We start from the raw sequence: 21421 nt of genomic DNA, 5'->3' as shown, positions 1-21421 counted from the left end.
CTTAAAGATATAAATCCATCAGCTTCCTCTTCATCACTCCTTTAGATCAAATGAAGCTTGCTTATTGACAGCACCGAGCAACTGTATGTGTTTCATCTTCTAATAAGACCTGACATGCTGAATTGGTGTTTATGTGAAACCCTAGTCTGACTCAACATATTTGCTATCCCACTCCTGACATGAGTGTCAGTGAGGAAGGCCTGTAGAGTAGACTATCATTTAACGTTTGGTCTTCAGCGCCCAAATGACTCAGCACTGTCCCATCGTGCAATACCATCCAGTTAGTAGCAATATGCTGCAACTCTCATGGCAAGTAGTGAACATAAGTTGGCATGAGACTAAATGTTTCAGCAGCAGTTATAATCATGTTTTTAAAACATTGCACTGTTTAAATTAATTGGGAATCACTTTGCAATACAAGAGCATACTTACACAGGACTTCACTTGAAGTGATTAGTAGTGAACATGAGAAAAACTGTAGACAAATAAACCACAGTGGATGATTTTATCATTTTTTAATAATTGCATTTAATTAATTGAAAACAAAAAACAAAAAACAAAACAAATGCAAATTATAAAAAAAGAGCAAAAACAAAGACTCATTAGGTAAAGAGAAAGGCGAGAGACACTTAAATAAGAGTTCCAAGTTGGTAAGGGCAAAGGCGAACAAAGGTTGATGTGGTGGCAAGGGGAGGCAGAGGGTTTGATGGGTCAGGTTGGATTATGTACACGGTTTCTCACTGCAGGACTGCCAAGACCCCCACGAAGGAGGGCTTGGGGGGTGGTGCGGGGCTCAAAGCAGCAGGTCGGAGACACTGAAACATTAGAGAGAAAGGCACTATCCAGAGAACAACAAAACAAAATCCAGAAATCACGGTAAACAAAGACACACCGGACCAGAAAAAGAAAAGTACATCAACAAAACAAATCTGAACAAAAGTGCTTGACCACATTGGACAAAAAAACAAAACAAAACAAAAAAGCTGATCTCTCAACATTTAGCATACAAGACAATCTCTCAAAAAATGTAACTGTTAAATCTGAGACAGTCACAGAACTGCACTGGCAATTACATAATGTGATTATCCAAACTCTGCCTCTTGCTATGTGCAGGTATAACAAGGGGGGAAGAGTGCTTTTATGTATGCGTGCATGTAGTACTGTAGGCTTGGCAGATGCATGATAATAACCTTGCATTAAGTCTCATTATGTATCTCTCATTTCATGAATGAATATTGACACCATTTACTGATCAGCATGTTGGTAATGCCTGATTTATACTTGATTGCGTGCAGGTATCACACCCAAAATATCAGATCTACAAGCGTGCAACATACCTTGTGCTAGCTTGTAGATCTGCTATCTGCCAAGTATAACTCTGGCTTAAATCACTTGCGCTTGTGCCGTTCAGTTCTCCGACCTTGCTTCCCTCATGTCGACAGTCTGTGTGGACTCAGTCAGCTACATTCACTGCCCAAGAGTAAAATGGCTGTAATAAATACATTGGCTTGAACCAAAAGAAAAGAAAGAAAAACAGGGTTGGACAGGGTATTTGTCATATCACAGCGCTTGCAGCACACATGGCTTTCCTTGCCGGTCAACATTAGCTTCCTGACAAGATTGTTGTTTTGATTTTTTTGGAGAATGAACTTGAATCTCCTCGCATTGCAGATGTGAAGAAAAAAAAGAAATAAAGAATAAGCAAAAAAAAAAAAAAAAAGGAGAAAAAAAGATAAAGAATGGAATTCATGATGCCTTAAATATCATGCTGTATTATCTGAGGGCACTCAGATAAACCCATCGTTTTATATCATGCTGTATTATCTGAGGGCACTCAGATAAACCCATTGGAAAAACTAAAGAACAAAACCAAACAAAATCATACTGACAATTCAGCACATCCTATAGCTACTAGCAAAAAAGAAAACATAATTTACAAAAAAAAAAAAAAAATACAATTTGTGATGAGAGCTAAAACAGACAAACACATACAAATATATAATATATATTCTTAAAAAATGGATTCTCTCTATAGTTGAATTATTTATACAGCCCAGGGGCTGATGTACAATGCTCACGTGCCAACGATCTTGGACATAGAAACTTGTCTGTAAGATGGCATCTTTTTTTTTTCTTCCCCAAAGTTTCTCTTTTTTCTTAAGATTCATTCGTCTTTTCATATATATATTTTTCCTTCTTTTTTTCTTTTTTAAAACAGAGTTTAGGAGTTTATCAGTATGTATTTCATTTAACGGTGATTAAAAACATGCGTCAGAAAAAAACAATAAACAAAAACAAGAGGAAAAAAGGTAGAATGTTAAGAAGTTAAAGGAGGAGGAAAAGAAGCAGCTGTGGGGGGTGGGGGTCATCTTCACGGATCCATGTGCTAGGTTTTTAACCACTTTAACCCAGGCATCCATATTTTGGTCATGTCATTATAGATGAAACATTTCTAAAACTTTCGTATTCTTAAAAACAATTGTCGATCTTCAAGCTCACAACGTGTCATTTTGTGAGCTTGTAGATCGTCTATTTTCGAAATTTGTTCGAAGGTTTTCAAAAAAGAAAAAAAGAAAATAGGGCTTAAGTGGTTAAGTTTCACTGTTTCATATGTCTTGTTGTTTTTCAGTTTGCTCCTAACCGGCGGAGGAGAACGTTCTCGGTATGAGCAGATGAAAAACATGATGACACCTCCGATAACACTACTCCTCTTTTTTCTCCTCTCTCTCTTTTGGTGTGTCTTCTTCCTGATCTGCTCCTGTTATCTCAGGGTGGCGAACGGGAGGCTGAGGGTTGGTTGTGAGGGGTTGGCTTGCGTAGGGGTAGATACAAGCGGTCAGGGTACGAGGATGATGATGATGATGGCGGCGGTGATAGTTGCTGTATGCTGCCATTTAACAAGGTCAAGACTGTTTTTTTTTCTCCTGTTTGTTTTGTTTTACATGTTCCGGTTGACGGGTGTGACGTAGTTGCGGGGGAACATGCCCGTCTGGCCGTGGCACCCTCCTTTCCACCAGTTTGGGTCGGAGTTGTCCAGCACCTGGATGAGGTCTCCGCGCCGGAAGCCCAGTTCTCCATCTTCCTGGGGGTCAAAGTCGAAGAGCGCCTGCACATATTTGGGATGCTGCACAGAAAGGAGGAGGGGGAGAGGAAGAGAGAAGTGAATTATAACCGAGGTGGTAAAACCTCAAATTTAACCACTTAAGACACGTGTGTGTGTGTGTGTGTGTGTGTGTGTGTGTGTGTGTGTGTGTGTGTGTGTGTGGAATAGAGAAAATAGCCAATCTACAAGGCGTTGTAAGGTTATACATCTGCTCCTTTCGATCAATTTCACCTATGATTACATGCCCAAAACAGGGATGCCAGGGTTTCATGTTTAGAAAGTCAGCCCATACAGGCATACAAACAAGATAAATTATTCATTAATTTGGGTGGCTGATTGACTGCTGCTACCACCAGGTTAAGACACTCTGGTCTGGAGTAGACAGAGTGACCAATTCAATTTGAACGATTAAACCAAATGTCAACAGATTCTCCAATTATCATCGAACACAGCACAGGGATTAATTATCAAACAAAGGGGGAAAAGACCCCATTTGCACCATGCATTAAAATACAATCAGTATGTGAATAAGGAAAGAAATCATGTGAATCTCGGGATCCACATGGTAACAACGTGGCTTTAAAGTGGATCTCTGACTTAATGTGATTAGACAACATAAATCCTGAGTCGGGTACAGCCCTAACTTCAGGTAGAGCCAGTCATGTGTAAACGCTATCAGTACAGTATGTCTACATCTAAAAGATAATTTGCCACAGGTTGATCCAATGTGAAAAAGTGCTCGGTAATGCCAATGTAATTTGGTTGGTACCCAAGTACAGAGTGTGGCACCTTAACTAGGCTACTTGCATGCATTATACATTTGTGGCGGGAATCTGGTCATAATGCGAGCAGCCTAGTGCAGTCAACAATCATTTGTATTTGTTTTTTCCGGGCTCTAGTCTGTGTGTGTCTCGTGCCATTCCTTACCTCGGTGACTTGCTCTATATCGCGCAGGAAGATCTGCTGGTTGCGTGACACAGAGGTGGACCGGTGGTAGTCCACCAGCTCGTTGAGCGAGTTGAACTTTACCACCCATAGGAAGTACTTCCCAGCCCCGTCACGCAAAACCTTGAAATGCTGCACATCGTTGCCAAACCTGACGAAGACAAAGAGAGAGAAGGGGTTCGACTCCAGAAGTTGTAAGACAGATGGAGAGAAAGACACCTCTATCTATAACTCCTCTACCCACGGCATAGAGTTAACCTCTCCAATTCTTGCTTGGCGAGTTGGAAGTACCAAGCCAGGTCAAAGGTCTATATTGCGCTATTTTTTTAAAAGTAGTGAAAATGTGGTGCAAATCTTTGAATATATCTTCTTTCAGAGCGAACGTTTTTAACTAAAATCTTTGCTTCTGGGGGAGGTTCCTGGAACAACATATTTTCAGATGGGGGTCGGCGGCCAATTACATATCATTTTTGGGGTCCTTATATTGAGAACCACAGATATCAAAACATGAGGTTTTTCAGAAGAAAAAAAAAAAAAAAAAAAAAAAAAGACATCTTTTAAATGTCGAAGTCAGGCCTAAATGGGTTAAAAAGCGCTTCAGCCAAAACCGCCTAACTCGATTGGATCCTCAAACTGTCTGCCAAACGAGCTAAACACCCGTTTAACCAACTTTTTGATTTCTGATTCTCTGTGTGTTGGTTAAAAAAAATCGAATCAATGAAATGTATTAAAAAGCGCTTTAGCCAAAATCTCCTAACTGGTTTTTGCCCGACAGCAGTGATATGAAGGCAGTGGGAAAGCTGGGACAGTATCCATACAAAGTATTTGTGTCTATGCGTGTATATCTGTGTGCACGCGTGCGTGTGTGTGTGTGTGTGTGTGTGTGTGTGTGTCAGACTGCAAAGACGTTTAATCAAATGTATGAGCCATGCCCGGTGTGACAGACGCACATGTTTATTACCAAGCGGAGCCGAACAGTTCAGACAACTATTATGATCTCTTATCTGGCCACCGACTTTCCATATAGACTACGGTGGGCCGCCATGCTAGGTCTTTATGTGGACGGCAGACAGATTCAGATAAAACTAAATGAGACTTGTATGCGTCAACTAGGTGTTGCATGAGAAGGGAAGTGCGTTTGAAAAGGTGGGAATTGGACTGCAGAACTGACTGGAGTATCAGTGGCAGGTGATGATGAACCTCGGTCACCAGAGGGCAGCACTGGAAATTCAACAGAATAATGAAGTACTAGTAGCAGGATTTGACCACAATGGATGTGTGACACATCCATGTTTATAATGCTTTTGAATGGTTGTCTTGTCAATAAAGAAATATAAATCCATCCATGATCTTTGTACACAAAATACACTAAACAATGTGTACCGTATGTATGCACATTGTTGAGGTAATGAGAAAACCGTTTCTCATTTTGCTGGGGACCCTGGGGTCACTGGACTCTATTTTGAGAACCACTGTTGTATACATAAGGTACATTGTTGAAGTAATGATAATAATGTAATAAGTAAGCACATTGTTAAGGTTATTATACTATATGTGAAGTACCGCACTCACATTTGTGTTATGATGTACACGAAATACGTATACAAGTATATTTTGTAATGATGTATACAATATATATGCTCATTGTTGAGGTAATGATTCTGATATTTTTATGGAAAGGTGGAACGTAAACACATGACAATGACTGCGTCATGTATAAGCAGCCGCTATACCTACTTAACAGAAAGGGAGAAGTCCCCCGGCGCGCTCTCGCTCTCACGGATAAGGAAGGCCCCGTCGTGCCTCTGTTTGTTCAGCATCTCCTCTGCCTTGGCTCGTGGAATCTTCCCAAGGAACCACCTGGTATAGAAGGTAAAACACACTTTAATACGTTGAGGTGGATCATGTCCATGGCAATATAAAATGGATACGAATAACCCTCGAAAACAGGATACATCTCAAGGGGTTTATCCTTTAAAAAACGGTACATTAGATATACTGTACACTGTGCAGGTGTGGGGAATATGCCACATGAAGCTTAGGCTGGGGTCATTTCTGGGGTCATTTCTTTTGGCTCATTCGGGCCATGGCCAGAGCCTTTTCTGGCAGTTCTGGACAACTGCCTATCCGACCGACTGGATGCTGAGCACTGCACTCGATCGAGTCGAGTGTGGCGAATTTGAAGTTGGCCGGTCGAACGGTTCTCGAGATACGTGTATTACAGGCGTACGTAGGTACAGAGATTCCCTGCATTTATTGTAAGATAGTCCCTGGCCTGGATACACATGTTTGATGTGGGAGAACAGGCAATCTCCACACAACCGGGATTTCAATCCAGGACCTTCTTGTAACAGCAAGTGCTAAGCACTGTGTCACCATCTCAGGCAGCTTGTTTGTGTGACACACAAGGCACAGTTCACATTTCCATTTTCCAGTGTGGCCAAGATATATATTTTTAACGGAATGAAGCAATCAAATGAGGGTCAGGTAATGACCCAACATACAAAGATTAGGTTTATCACCATTTGGTTTGTAACACTTCTGGTTTTGTGGTGTGTGCGTGTGTGGGCAGAGGGATGGAGATACTGTGCTAATAAAGTGAAATGTGACTGCCTGTGGGGAGTTCTTCTGAGACAGAGGCTCTAACAGAGACGTTTATTTCCAACCAAGAAGCATACTCACTTCCCCAAAAATGTGTTCAGGGGGAAGAACTGTTAGGTCTGTTCCCTACCTGGAGTCTCTAGTTGATACATGTGCTACTTTTTAGTAGCAGACCTTTATTTTTAGGCACAAATAGTGCTCAGGGCTTAAGTGGTCACACTGTAGAACCCCAACAAGAGGGAAATGAACAGAGTTGATACGATGTGGAGAGAAGGGAGGCAAATGGGCTGGTGAGAAAGAGCCAAAGCTCTTCAGCTCTTGTTAATAATTTAAAAGTTCAGTCAGCCCCCAAAACGACACAGTGGACGCTTTTTGTGCGAAAGTGAAAATAATCTATAACACAACCTGAATGGTAGTGCTTTGCTTCTATTGCATTTCTGCTCAGCGGATGCAGTTCCCTGTTTGATATGAAGTGATGGCAGGGCAATTAATGGGAGCCGTGGAAACAATTGGCCCACATGGAGACTAGAGACACATTGGCGCTATGCTCCGTCACATGCAAAACAATAAACTGTTGTAACAGTTGCACATAAATGCATACCATAGCATCATGCTCTGCTTTTACTAGCTGTCATACTACTACCACTGCATTAAGAGGCTTTGCAATAGCAATAGCCATAAAAAATCAGGCCATGTACATTTCAAGGGGCTATCCTTTCAATAAATTCTGACCAAAATGTACAGGAAAAATATCTGTTGGGAATGGGAACAAGAAGTTGAGTTCAGATGAGCCATGCTGGATCTTAATACTGTAAAATAATCTTCTGTGTGTGTGTGTGTGTGTGTGTGTGTGTGTGTGTGTGTGTGTGTGTGTGTGTGTGTGTGTGTGTGTGTGTGTGTGTGTGTGCAGCCCAACAGCTGATGCATAATATGAAAGAATACAGGCACTACCGATTAGATGTGGCCTCACTGGCCTGTGGGCTAAATTAGGTACCAAAACAGGCTATGAAACCTTTCACACACTACCTGCACCATCCAAGCGCTCGCATCTAATGGCTGAGTACAATGAGCAGCTATTCTTTAACTTGTTTGAGAAAGTGAATACCTCTTCATGTACAGCCCCAACCAGCCAAATGGCAAAACCATTTTCCTGTCCACTTTGATCTGGTTGGAATTAATGACCGGTAGGAAAATGTATCCTAATCCCTAGATGAGGAAGCCATAATGGAGATAAAGAGTCAAGACCTCACACCATCGTCTTCACATTCACCCAGAGGCAACAGATATGTCAAAACAATCAATAATGAAGTCAACAAAATTGACTAAAATGGTCAAATTGTCAAAAGCCTTGTCTTGCCAATCATTAATGACAAATGAATTGATTTACTTTATTTAGAACAAAATCCACTTCCCACTGAAATGTAAAAATAAATAATAGTTAAAATATGTGACTTTTGTTCATCTGGGCACCCTCCCTTGTGCCATATCGCTATCAATCAATATATGTCCTTCCATTTCACATTTCCATTTTTTAGCTTAATATATATGGGACATGTTTGAAATGGTTCTCTGGCTACATCAAGGTAAAACCAGTTTCTTGGGCGATAACCTGTCCAGAATACTTGTGTAATCCCGGTAATTATATACACTCTTGACTCTACAGTATAGGTGTACTATGTCACAGTCAGAATAGTGCCCAAGGCTAAGACAGGCAGTTACGGACCCCCTACATCTCCCAAATAACATGTACACTAAAAGAACCCTGACAATGACATAATGGGTTCAATATTCAATCAAGCTTAAATCCCCAAGAACATTCATTCGGAAGAGAGCTAAACTGGCAGAGAGCATCTGTCCGGAGCCGGAGGTACTGTCCTCCAGACTTTCTCTAGGGCACTTACACAGTTTAGCTGCAGTAGTTTGAATTGGATGGTTTTATTCTAGCCCTAAGTCACTTAAAAGGATCCCTGGCTAAAAAGGCAAATATGCCTTCCGTCGCAAGTTGATGATGTCATATGTCCATGTGTGGTCTAGCCCTATGGAATTATGAAATGCATACGCTTATAAAAAACAACTTAATACATCCTAAGGTTAAAATGAGCACAAAGCAATGCATGCATTCCATAGGGCTGGACCACACATGGACATAACATGACATCATCAACTTGCGACAGGAGCAGTCCCTATAGATAAAGCGGCCATTACTGAGGTGTACCATTAACCGCCACCCACAGCATTGATTACCGGTAGCTACACCTGGCCTACAGCCAGGGCACTGTTCCATGGATTACACCTCAGTAATGGCCGCGCCCAGGGCACCCCTCTGTGGATTCGTACATAATATTGAGTGAAAGATTCTCTATTTATGAAAGAAAAAAAATATAAAACAAAAAATATTGTTTTTATTTTAATTATTTTGTTATAGAGTGCAAGTATAATGTTTTAAGGCATATTTGTCTCATTAGCCAGGGATCCTTTTAAGAGTTTGATAATCGGACAATACAAATTCACAGAGCCCCTCAGCTATTGATGCATCCTCTCTTCAAATTAATCTTTCATTGCTTGTACCTACAGGAACAGTGTAATGTATCACCAGTCACCACCATCACCAGAGTAGTCGTGCTGGGCAAGTCTAAAGTCTGAGTTATACTTGGTTGAACACAAGTGTCATGCTCAAAACGCATGGCAGCTCAGCACACTGTGTGCTTGTAGATCTGCCATTTTCAGTGCGTCACATCGGAGCTAGACCAACTATAAATCAGGCATCCATTCACAGAGTGTTAAAATTATAGCTGTCATACATTTACACCGATTTCTCCATCACCTCTCTTATGCTGTGTAATGTGTTGGCATGCTCTGAATGAAGAACACCAATACCATATGTCATTTTAACACAGATTTAACACAGATTGCTCCAGCACCTTCCTCTTTCCACTGCTGATCATGTACAGCGCATGTGAGAATTAAGCAATATCGGCAAGTTAGCTGATGCGCAACGGGGTGTTTAAAAAAAAGTTTGACACATGCTGCATAGACGCGTCACCAATGTCGCTGACGGCTGTTTGCTTAACGATTTTGACAGCTACTGCGATTGCGTCACAGCTCCCGTACTTCCGAAGGCGAACGTCTTGTTGACTTCTGCCTAGAATACAACTGCGTAGTGTGTGTGTGCGTGCGCACGCACACACACGTGTGCATGGCATGTCATGCTTTTATACTTACGGATGAGCCTTCATCTCTATGTAGTTCTTGGGGATGAAGCCATCTTTCCCATTTAGCTCTGCCTTGTACCAGTTCTGGTCACACTCTTCATTTAATACCTGGCAAAGACAAGAAAAGGTCACAAATTAGTCACTGTTGAAAGAAGGTTGCAGTGTGTGAAGAATCCAATCCATCAGGTCAACAGATAACATGCAGATGGCAGCATAGAATTGAGAATCATACACATCACTGTAAAGGGATAATGATACCATTACATATCGAACAACCAGTCTGGTTTTGGTTAGTGGGATGAAGGAGAGTAATTACGCACGTACAGTAGGTGTTAAGGCTCTACACCCACACACTTGCTCCAGGCCACAAAAAGTTTAATGTTTTGACAATACTTTGACGTTTATCTATATGATATGGACATCACAATCACATTGCTCATTGCACAATTGTACAATTTGTAGATGCATTGCTTACTTCTTGGATCTTTGTCAGGTAATATAAGAAAGATGGAATGGAAATCTCGTACACCAAGAGGCTGACAAGCACGGCAAGTGTGGTTAAAGATCGAAAATCAATTAAATTTAATTCACAGAATAACAGTAACACAAAAAATATATTTCAAAATAATAAACATATTGTTTCTAATTATTAAGATTAATCATTGCATTATAAAAAATGACATAAAAAATTTGTATCCTTTAGAAAGTAAAGTAGATCAAATCCCAATAGGAGGAAGACACCTGTTTATTTTTACAGATATGGAGAATCATCATGATGATTCTACCTCCATTCTTTTTATTCGATAGAAAATGTTGTCACATGCTCTTAATTCAAACTTCTAGTAGGCGTTAAGAATCTGGAGGGTGAAAATATAATACATTTCTCTTAGGAGTAAGTGGCCATTTCAATAGTATGTTTGTCGATGTGTCATTGTGACATTCACCCATCAAGCATACTATGGTTTTGCATGAATGCAAACAGACGCTTAAAGTTCAATTTCACGCATCGTTGTATTTTGAAATGTGGCACCTGAAAAATCAAACAAAATAATTAAGCGGTCTTGTGGTTTCTTATGCTCTATCTTCACAATGTAGAATAGCAGGCTGTAGTTTCAATTGTAACTTTATTTGGGTTCATTAATTTCATTCATTATTACCTCCACCACTGAATCCGAACGCAGCATTGAGTATGTTTACCAGAGGCAGGGAGGCAAATATCTGACAGCTGGGCCAGGCATTGTAATTTCCGTTTGCATACATGTGACTTTAATGTTGTAGCCTTAAGTGTGTCTGTCTTTCGGCATGTCAAAATCAATCAACCTGTTTTTTTTTCTCAACAGGTTGTAGTTTAGGCAATTTAGGTACTTAGAAGACGCTCTTAACTGGTTCAGTCCATCCGACGTGTGCACACATCATAAGCAATCCAATCGACGGGTTGCTAGGACGTGTGTACACGTCGCGCTTTTTCAATTATATCAAACGAGAGAAGAATATTCAGATTTATTTAATTTTTTAATTTTTTTAGTTGGCCCCCAAGGCCACCATACTCTTCGTTCATCTGAGGTCCCAGTCACCTCCTAGTTTACCGCTGCAGAAAGAATGCCTTGTATCTGCTAATCTAGGGCGCTCTCCGTGGTTTTGACCAGATGGATATACTATTACTAAGCTCTTCATTTCTGACTTCAACATGCCTCTCGTTCAAAATATGAACGCGAGAGATCATCGAGCGATATTATGGAAACGAGAGCAAGGTAAGCAAGTAAAAAACAGCTGTTTAGATGGCATGAGTGGTTTTACGGGCCCAGGTCACTTTGATGAAGGAGTGAGAAAATGAGACAAACCTCAATATAAAATTATCACCGACACCGACTGCCAGCCTATTGGTTAGTTCCTTCCTACATATTTAACTGGTATTGTGACGCAGCTGTGCAACTACACATTAAAAGGTATATTCAGTGATTTCACTTAATTCGAATGACTTATTTTTTTTATTTATTTTTTGATAATCCTCCCTACTATAGATTGTGCTGACCATATAAGGAGTTCCTCCCTGTCCCCAGTTAACCCCTGGGGGTCAAAAAACCGTAGGTTTCGTTTTTGGCTAGGTGGCCCAGCCTTCATCCAATCAGGATAGAGAGGGGCCTTCCACCAATCATGATCGAGCGGGGGCAGGCCTTGGTGTGTGTGCTGTTGGCCTGTCTCGTGTCCCTCCACTGCACTGCGTGCATGTGCACATCTTGTTACTGGGGCGGACCGGGGGGGGGGGGTTCCCAAATAACCCAAATCACTGAATGCACCTTTAACCATTTGTCGATGCCATTGTCTGCTAAATCAACTTCACACATTAAAACAAAAAACAAAGGCTACACATTTTTTTCTCCTCTTCTTCAAAAAAGGGCAATAAAGAGGAGGAAATGGTGTGTGCGACATCCTTCCTACTGAGTACAGATTGTTGTGATGTGGACAGGGAGAGGGGGTGGAAGAGAGTACTTCCCATATCTGTTGGGTGAAGTACAACAATGTGCAAACACAGCAGCAAGATTTGTGAGCTGCTGTGACAGAAGGATGTCAAATGGAATAGAACCACCTTAAGGAATACAAATCATTGTGTGTACATAACACTGTTTACAGCAAATAACCTCGGTACATAGAAATTCTGTTCATTATATTATAAACAGAGCAACTAACTTTAATTCAATTACATTTGAATAAATTGCTGCTACTTGTTGCAAATGCTTTTATAATAAGTGAATGCTAAAACATTGAAAATAAATACGGCTGTCAACTTTCAAAAGTGTGTTAGTGTGAGTGAGAGAGTGTGTGTGAGAGAGTGTGTGCGTGTGTGTGAGAGAGAGAGAGAGAGCGTGTGTGTGTGTGTGTGTGTGTGTGTGTGTGTGTGTGTGTGTGAGAGTGTGAGTGTGTGTGTGTGTGTGTGTGTGTGTGAGTGTGTGCGTGTGCGTGCGTGCGTAATATAAGAGGGGAGGAGAGAAACTAAGTGGGTGTGTGTGTGCCCATTATCTGTAAAAGACGCTCACCGACCGACGGGTTCGAGGTCTAAGCTGAATCACCTTCAGGTGAGGGAGCCCACAGAGAGGTGTCAAACTTTAACTTTTTTCCATTTCATTTCATAGAAGGCGGGGGCGATGTGTCACTTCCCCATGTGCAATGACAAAAAGGTGATCCAATCTGTGAGACCAACCAAAACATAAGGTGCTTGTCCAAAATAAAATAGATTAAATATAATTTGAACATGGCAATTTAACCAGACAAATACAATGACAAACATTCAAAATAAGGTTTATGTAGCAAGGCATCAACAGAGTGAGAGTCAAAGGGAGAACTTCCTGTGCAAGGGGGCAACCTCAAATAGTTCCAGTACAATAACATTTCTATTTACAAAAGCTATGGTGACAGACAGGGAGTATCGGCCGAATATGCAATATTACACTACCTCAATGTAATGTTCAGTGCATTTTCCCGTGCCATGTATAATTGACCGTAGCTTTCAGAATATGAAGAATGTGAATAATGTGGCATGTCACATTGGGGAGTTTATGTCAGTAACCATGCATTATATTCTGTATAAAAATCGACTAAATAAAATGTAATAGTACATTTGATGTTGAACATCAAAAATGTGTGTTAAAATGCTAAAAATGTTTTAATGCTCGAGCCAAGCAAATTTTCTTTTATTCTTCACCACAAAACAACCAGGGACTGTACGTAAATCTAAGACAAAGTGATATCAAATACTGCATATATATTGAATTTACAGATGTGTGCTAGGTCATATATTGCCAAACATGTAATGGGTACATCAAAGAATCCGGACCTGGAGTACTGTATAAGCACCACTGAACAGCCTGCGAGAAAATATCAATCTGCTATAAGATAGAATCGAGATGGACCACCTAGTAATCTGTGACTCATATTAAAGACTTAACTGTTGTCTCGTTGACATTCTAAACAGTTTCAGACGATGCCAGGGCTGGTCGTGAATCTCATCCTTCCCAACACAATACTGTAGTAGAAGATAGTGAGACAGAGTCAATGTTATTCAAAGAAGCCAAGTGATTATAGCTCATTGGAAGGGGGGGGGGGGGGGGGGGGTGTAGGGAGTCATGTTGTGTATTTGATCGGCTCCTCATTGCAAAAAGCGCAAGAAATCCTACTGGTGGATGAGTCCTTCCCCTGAGGTGCAACACCACTGAGTTTCTGCCAAAAGAACAGAAAATCCACAGACAGCTCAGATCAGGCCTGCTGACTAATGTGCCGTTTGTTTCCGCTCCCTTCCACTGAATCCCTTATGGGTGCAATGGGTAAAATACGTTCCATGTGCACTGAATTAGATTTGACCTTGTCCACCTAAAAAAAGATGGTAGTAGGGCACGATCCTGGATCACTGGCTAAATGAAGGGCCACTGAAGGGCCTGGGGTTTTTATGTGAGTAATTTGTCTTTTTAGATTTTAAGGTATCCAACCATGGGCTCCATGATGTCATGGACACTGGGCTCACTTCCTTCCTGGACTACAATAAGGGGGAGGGCTGTCTTACTGAGACAACATGTAGTCCAGGAAGTAAGTAGTGAACCCAGTGTCCATGACATCATGGAACCCAGGGATACTTTGAAATACTAAAATAGCTAAAAACACATATTACCCACATAAAAACCCAAGGAAAGTGTTTGTCTCCCAAACATTAAAATAAGATCTGGTTGCAAAAGGGGTGAAGTGGCACTTCATTTAGCCAGTGTATGATCCAGGATCGTGCCCTACTACCATACTTCTTTAGGTGGACAAGGTCAAATCTAATTCAGTGCACATGGAACGTATCCGCCTTTTAATATGCACCAATACAATCAATAAGCATATGCACAGTAGGCTGGTGGCTTCCCCCCTATATTGTTCCATGACTCATGTTTTTTCACAGAATTGCACAGAAGACTACTACTGTGTACACAGTAGAAATACACTGTAGAATCTACTGTATACCAAAAACCAGCCTATTAGCATCTATACAGTGAGTGTATACTGTAGCATAGTCTTTAATAGTCATTTTATAATTTATACCGGTGTATATTTGTGAATTTGTAAATCAGAATTTACAGATGACAACTGTTTCTCCAGAGTCAGTGCCAATAGCAGTGTGTGTGTGTGTGTGTGTGTGTGTGTGTGTGTGTGTGTGTGTGTGTGTGTGTGTGGCCTATCACTTCTCACTTCAGCTCAACCCAACTCAGAGACTGTGTGAGCAGCCCATGCGCTCCAGTGAGCATGCAGTGTGGCAGCTGTCAGAGGACTACCACAGCCTGTGGAGGGAGGGAGGGGGGCTGTTGCTGTGTGTCTCAAAGAGACTCTGCAGAAGCTTGTCTGAGTGCATCTATGTGCCATTTGGAGAAAAATATAGGTAGGTAGATCACAACAGCGATAGAAGAGAGATTGGAGAGTTAAGTGACGGGTGTGTGTGTGTGTGTGTGTGTGTGTGTTTGAAGCCCGATGCATGACACAAAACAAGGGCAACAGGCAGCCTCTGCTGCCTGGGCTGTGTGCCTAATATTGTGAGCTCTAAATGACCTCTCTTTGCACCAACAACATGAGTGTCACACACACACACACACACACACACACACACACACACACACACACACACACACACCTGCTAACCCCCTCTCCACGAGCACACACACACACACACCTGCTAACCCCTCTCCACGAGCACACACACACCTGCTCACCCCCTCTCCAGTCACAGACTGATCTCAGTAACTAGCCACTGAACAGAGTATTGCCACTAAAGAAGAGCTACATTATCATGCTCAAATGTTTTCTGCTCAAAGGTTCTCTGTTGTGTGCAGTTCTTAAAGTCAGCTGGACTATTTCTTTCTTCTTCCAATAATTCAAAATATGTCTAAACTCTGATCATCAATTCTACATAGCTACATTGGCAATGTACGACAATTATGGCAAACATGTGCTTGCTTGCCCTGTGCTCTTTTAATAATGTGTCTAGTCGAGCCACTAAGCACTGACTCACACAAAGCTCTCAGATTGTGATGTCCTGGGCCTGCAGACACAAGCAGCTTGTGCTGCTGTGACTGTCACAGGTGACATCGAAGGTTCAACGCTTGAAGCACAGAGGGGGAGGTGTTGTGTGAAGTCACTACAGGCAAAAAGCGCACTCAATCACCACGACATAACTGATAACCCACCACAACCCTGACCAAACACACCACGACATAACTGATATAACCCACCACAACCCTGACCAAACAATTATTTTTTTATTTATAATTATGTACATAATTAACCATTATGTACATGGTTTAGGACAAACTGCAGGGCCAATGTTGATGGCCACTACTGAAAATAGTTGGCTTCACTTTCACCATATATTTGAGTTGTTATTAAAAGATTTGTATGAGTGCATGCCTGTGGGTGTTAACATTGTACATTATTTACATTATTTTATATAATTATATAAACTAGGGCCTTACTGTTTGACCTACCAGTTTTGGAGATATGGCTTATAGAGAAATGTCTTGCAGAAAACAGCGAGTTGAGAAAACAGGCTTGAAAGGTTCACTTCTGTGGTCTCAAACATTACACCTAGCTACATGTTTAAGCATTTATTTCATATTTACATGTCGATTTCAGCTCCAACACTTATTTCAGACATGCTTTAGTATGCGAAGAGTCTGCCTGTGCTATTAACCCATTTTGGATTTAAAAAAAACTTTCTCCTCTGGTGAATAGCTGGAGGTTGCACGATGGCAGGCTCACAGTCAAATTTGGTCACATATATGAACAGGAAATGTAGTGTGGGTAATACAATATAATAGATCACATTGATTGGGAGGGAATTGTTAACGGATGATCTTGGGAAGTTGGTTTGAACTTGGGCATTATTATATACTGTAAGATAGATTGTCACAGACAGACAGACAGACAGACAGACAGACGGACAGACAGATCAGTCATTGCGCTGCGCTGACACAGTAATGTAACTTTGGGAGTGTATAGCTCATTCCATTTTGTGGTCTCGAAACAGCGCATGACAGTGTATGTGTTGGTGCAAACGCACATAGCGTTGTTTGGGACTCGAAAAACCCTGTTGTATTTGTCTGGCACGGCAAAGGAGGTGGTGGTCAATGTTGTTCCGAAATGCCGACGCACCCCCGGAAATGTTCCCTGTGTGGCTCTGCTGCCTGCGAGACGCGGTCTAGTCCTAAAGGGGGAGGTGTCGTGTCGGTGCGAGACGCGGTCTAGTCCTAAAGGGGGAGGTGTCGTGTCGGTGCGGTGGGTAAGGCAAGTGTACAATTGTAGCCAAATGGACCGATTTGGTTACATTCGTACAATCTCTGTTAAATTAGCACTAAGCATTTTACAGTGCATGTCCCTGAGGGAAGGCCCCTGACAGAATGCCTGCCAGTCCTAATCACACTCACATTACCTTCAATAATTAACTTGTATAAATAAAAGCCAACAATCCTGCAGGCCAGGTGTTTCTATCTAATACATTACAAGGTCTTGTTAGCCACTTTCAACCTGGCAACACTATTTTGAATATGTCATTATAGGTGAACTGAAAATGTTTAACATTTTTCCTTTCAAAAATAGCATATCTACAAGGCCAGACGTTGCATTCTGAGCTTGTAGATTCCCCATTTTCGCTGACCAACACTCTCAACTGACAGTGTATCAGTGATGCTCATAGCCCTGCATCTCTGACACAACTTTAGAGCATAGCCGTGGTTATCATAATAAGGGCATACTTAACAATAGATACAATACACAAACATGTTCTTTATCAAAAGTCCCTAAAAAGCCAATGTTAATTACTTCCTGTGAATGAAAACCTCCTGACAGACTTTCATGTATATAAATTAATCTTTGTTTCATTCAGCTGTGTGATTCCCATAGCTGCACATCCATCTAAACACACTAACTTATGTATCTGAAAACATTTGAGGTTAGAAATAAGCGATTTGGTAACAAGTATGCCTCACATTGGCAATCTTTCTCTGCCTTGGCCAGCATACGCCTACTGCGGCCTAAACATTAGCACTCACGTGCACCACGTGAGCGAGGTTCTACCATCCCATAGGCCTACTGCCTTAACACTAGCACTGTGCACCACGTGAGCGAGGTTCTACCATCCCATAGGCCTACTGCCTTAACACTAGCACTGTGCACCACGTGAGTGAGGTTCTACCATCCCATAGGCCTACTGCCTAAACACTAGCACTGTGCACCACGTGAGTGAGGTTCTACCATCCCATAGGCCTACTGCCTAAACACTAGCACTGTGCACCACGTGAGTGAGGTTCTACCATCCCATAGGCCTACTGCCTTAACACTAGCACTGTGCACCACGTGAGTGAGGTTCTACCATCCCATAGGCCTACTGCCTAAACACTAGCACTGTGCACCACGTGAGTGAGGTTCTACCATCCCATAGGCCTACTGCCTAAACACTAGCACTGTGCACCACGTGAGCGAGGTTCTACCATCCCATAGGCCTACTGCCTAAACACTAGCACTGTGCACCACGTGAGCGAGGTTCTACCATCCCATAGGCCTGGATTGGGTGCACAGCTGTTTTAGACTGAACCTCCAGAATAAAATGACCAAAAATGTAATTTCATTTTCAAAGGACTCATCAAACAAAGCATCGAGACGTCCACTGGACGCATGCTACTTTTTGTAAAGATTCACAACCAAAAACAGCATGTGTCCTTGTCGAGTCGATGTTTGATATGATCTGAATTTTTTTCCATTATGGCGATCATGGAATCTCATTTTGTCAACATGGTTTTCAGATGCAAACACTGATGGACCAATCAGATGTATTCCATAAAAGGGACACATTAGGGTGGCACAGTCGGTAGTGCCGTCGCCTCACAGCTAGAAGGTCCTCGGTTCGATTCCCGCTGGGGACACTGTGGGCGCTGGGGGTATGTCCTCTCCTCCGCGTCATCAGTGCCCATACCCGAGGCGGGGTTGGCGTTGTTCTCTTCGTGTCCCCTAGGGTAGGTACCCTCACAAAAAACATGCAGTAATCCTGGTCTCTAAAACTACCTCCCCATGGCACCTGATGGAAGGGGAAAGGAACTCGTCACATGCATAGAAGGAAGGATGAGGTCAGTCCGCTGCCCCCCCAGGATGGCAGAGGAAGTGTAGCGCCCAGGATTACATTAGATAATTGACACTGGGTGAAAATAATTCATATGCACCTCAGACGGTTATGAACCTCATGGTCAAGATATAAATCCTCTGATGAAAGACCGGCTGATGACGACGTGAGTGAGACTGTGTTGGATGACACACCTAACTGCCCCAAGATGTCGAACGGGCCATAGTGAGGAGAGAAGAAAGGCTGTCTTTGTTGTTGTGGCAACCGATTTGTCAAGTATCACTTCATCACATTATGTCGTTAGTGACCGGTGCAGACGTTTGCTAGGGCTGCGTAAAGAGATTACATTTCTAGCCTGGAGCTGGAGATGACGGCAGTTTACTCAGATTAGGAGCAAAGAGAAAGTCGCTTTGCAGACAAGGTCGTAAATCTTTACACAAGTGGCTTTGTGATAACATGGAACCACGTGGGAGTTCCTTTGAATGAGTATGGCCAAAGAAACTAGCCTTGCCTTGCCTGCAGATTGTGTTAACCTTGCAGGGCAATAGACCTATGTAACCAGTTTATATAGGACATATAGTAGTACTTAGTGGAAATGGCTGGCTAAGACGGTCCTATTGGCAGAAATGCTCTTTCAACTTCATTGCTTAGGGGTCAATGTAGTGCCATTAAAGTGCAACTGAAAGAAAGAGCTGTGGCTCGTGTTAAGAAAGAGAAATACAACATTTTCTTTGTCGTCAGTGTCTTCCTCCCCATACAGGGAGTACACAACTGCAACATTGTGACCATGAGTTAGATGCCTCTCTGGACTCCAAGCCAACCATGCATTGTGCTTAATGCACTACTATGGATGAGCTGCATTACGACCCCCCCTCTCCAAAGAGATTGTTGTTGTTTTTTGTCTTTTTAATCTGACCAGGGCAAAACAGTTGCAAGAGTTTCTATTATAGGGAACCCAAGGCTCAATCCAGAGATAATCTCCTAGTGCACAGCTGGCACCAGGCCGACTTGGTCCCACATACAAATACACAATCAAAACTCTTGATGCCCATGCAGAGATAAGTAAACTTGTGCAAACCTCAAACCTTTGGCAGCAGAAATTGGTACCTAGATTATAGAAATTAACATGCGAGAGGATGAGTCCACCAGTACACAGGGATTGGTTACCAAGGGAAAAGAGTAAATAGGGAGGAACACGTTCCTACACTGCAAACACAATCCAGATAAGATTGTCATGAATGAGAAGCAGGGATTATGCTGGAGTGTGAATTAATCTGAGCTCTGGGCAGGTCAGCCATATAACAGACGGGTGAAGCTTCCTCAGAATAACCTCATAGGCTGCAAAGTCTGTTGTCTCCAAACATAAATAATTAAAAAAAATAAACATTCCTATTCCGCGGATTAACTCACAAACACAGGGATATAAACTTGTAAATACTCAAAAGAAAGATGACATGACCAATGGACAACAGAATAGACCACAGCACACTGCTGAAATTTCTGTGTAACTGAATGTATGCATGTTTCTGAAGCCCAACACACACCGTCTGCGAATGCCGCGCGTCAAAAGAACCGCCTCCGTTGTTTTCAATTGACCTATTCCACACCGGCAGCGTCCGACGCTTGTTGACCGTGTTCACGCCTCGCCTGATGCTCCGATACGCCACTGTTCTATTTTCCAGGCGTTGCCGCACGGCAACGCCTGTGTCGCGTCACTGCGCACCCGGTGTGTGTTGGGCTTCACTTAATGTTTCTTGGTTAATTAAAATATGTATTTCATGAGACGAAAAGGTGCATGCGGTACTATACTAGAACAGGCTGTGATGAAGTGAGATTATCCAGTGCTGCAAATCAACTGGGTCATGATGAACCAAACCATTTTATGGATATAGGAATTGAACTACATGATCCACAGATCTCAAGATCTCAAAAACACATCCTCACAAGTACGACCAGTCTGGGATCACACAGTCCATCCCACCAGCTTCGAGTGAAAATGTTCCGAAGATGGGCCTGGTTTGCGCCACAAAAAGATAACGGACACAGAGAGACTTGTGATCATGCATACTTCCGAGTGTAGCCTGTGCATGTGTTCCAGTGTGTATGTGAGAGGGTAGATACTAGATAGATGTGAGTAATGTGACAGCAAATAGTTAAGTGTTCAACTATGTGGAACGTCCCTGTTGGAATGGAATGTCAGGCCTTGTATGTTGACGCGTTGGCGGCTGCGGCGACCCATGCAGCGGCACTGGATCACACTGTGTATGAGCGTGTGCATGTCAGTGATGAGAAGCTGTGCAAACAGCCAAACACACTCCAGAATCCCATCCTCATCTGAACTGCCTGTAACATCAACCTCGAACTGGGAGACTTGGTGCTGTAATATTCAAATTTGCAGCATGGCTACAGACATATTTCAATCAACATCAA

General features: G+C 42.2%; 1 protein-coding gene across 1 annotated transcript in view; it reads right to left on the bottom strand.

The window, feature by feature from the left end:
• Positions 1-500: 500 nt before the first annotated feature.
• grb2b (growth factor receptor-bound protein 2b) overlaps positions 501-21421 on the bottom strand; it is a 41312-nt gene continuing 20391 nt past the window's right edge. The window contains exons 3-6 of the mRNA XM_080776856.1: positions 9872-9969; positions 5786-5908; positions 4031-4199; positions 501-3124 (exon numbers count right to left, since the gene is read on the bottom strand). Of these exons, the coding sequence (XP_080632982.1) occupies positions 2939-3124; positions 4031-4199; positions 5786-5908; positions 9872-9969 (576 nt within the window). The 3' untranslated portion in view covers positions 501-2938. The remainder of the gene's footprint in view (positions 3125-4030; positions 4200-5785; positions 5909-9871; positions 9970-21421) is intronic.

This window comes from Protomyctophum bolini, assembly GCF_963924005.1.
Source record: "Protomyctophum bolini genome assembly, chromosome: 11".
NCBI lineage: Eukaryota > Metazoa > Chordata > Actinopteri > Myctophiformes > Myctophidae > Protomyctophum > Protomyctophum bolini.
Note: the sequence above shows the minus strand (reverse complement) of the source record. Positions and strands in the feature narration are given on the sequence as shown.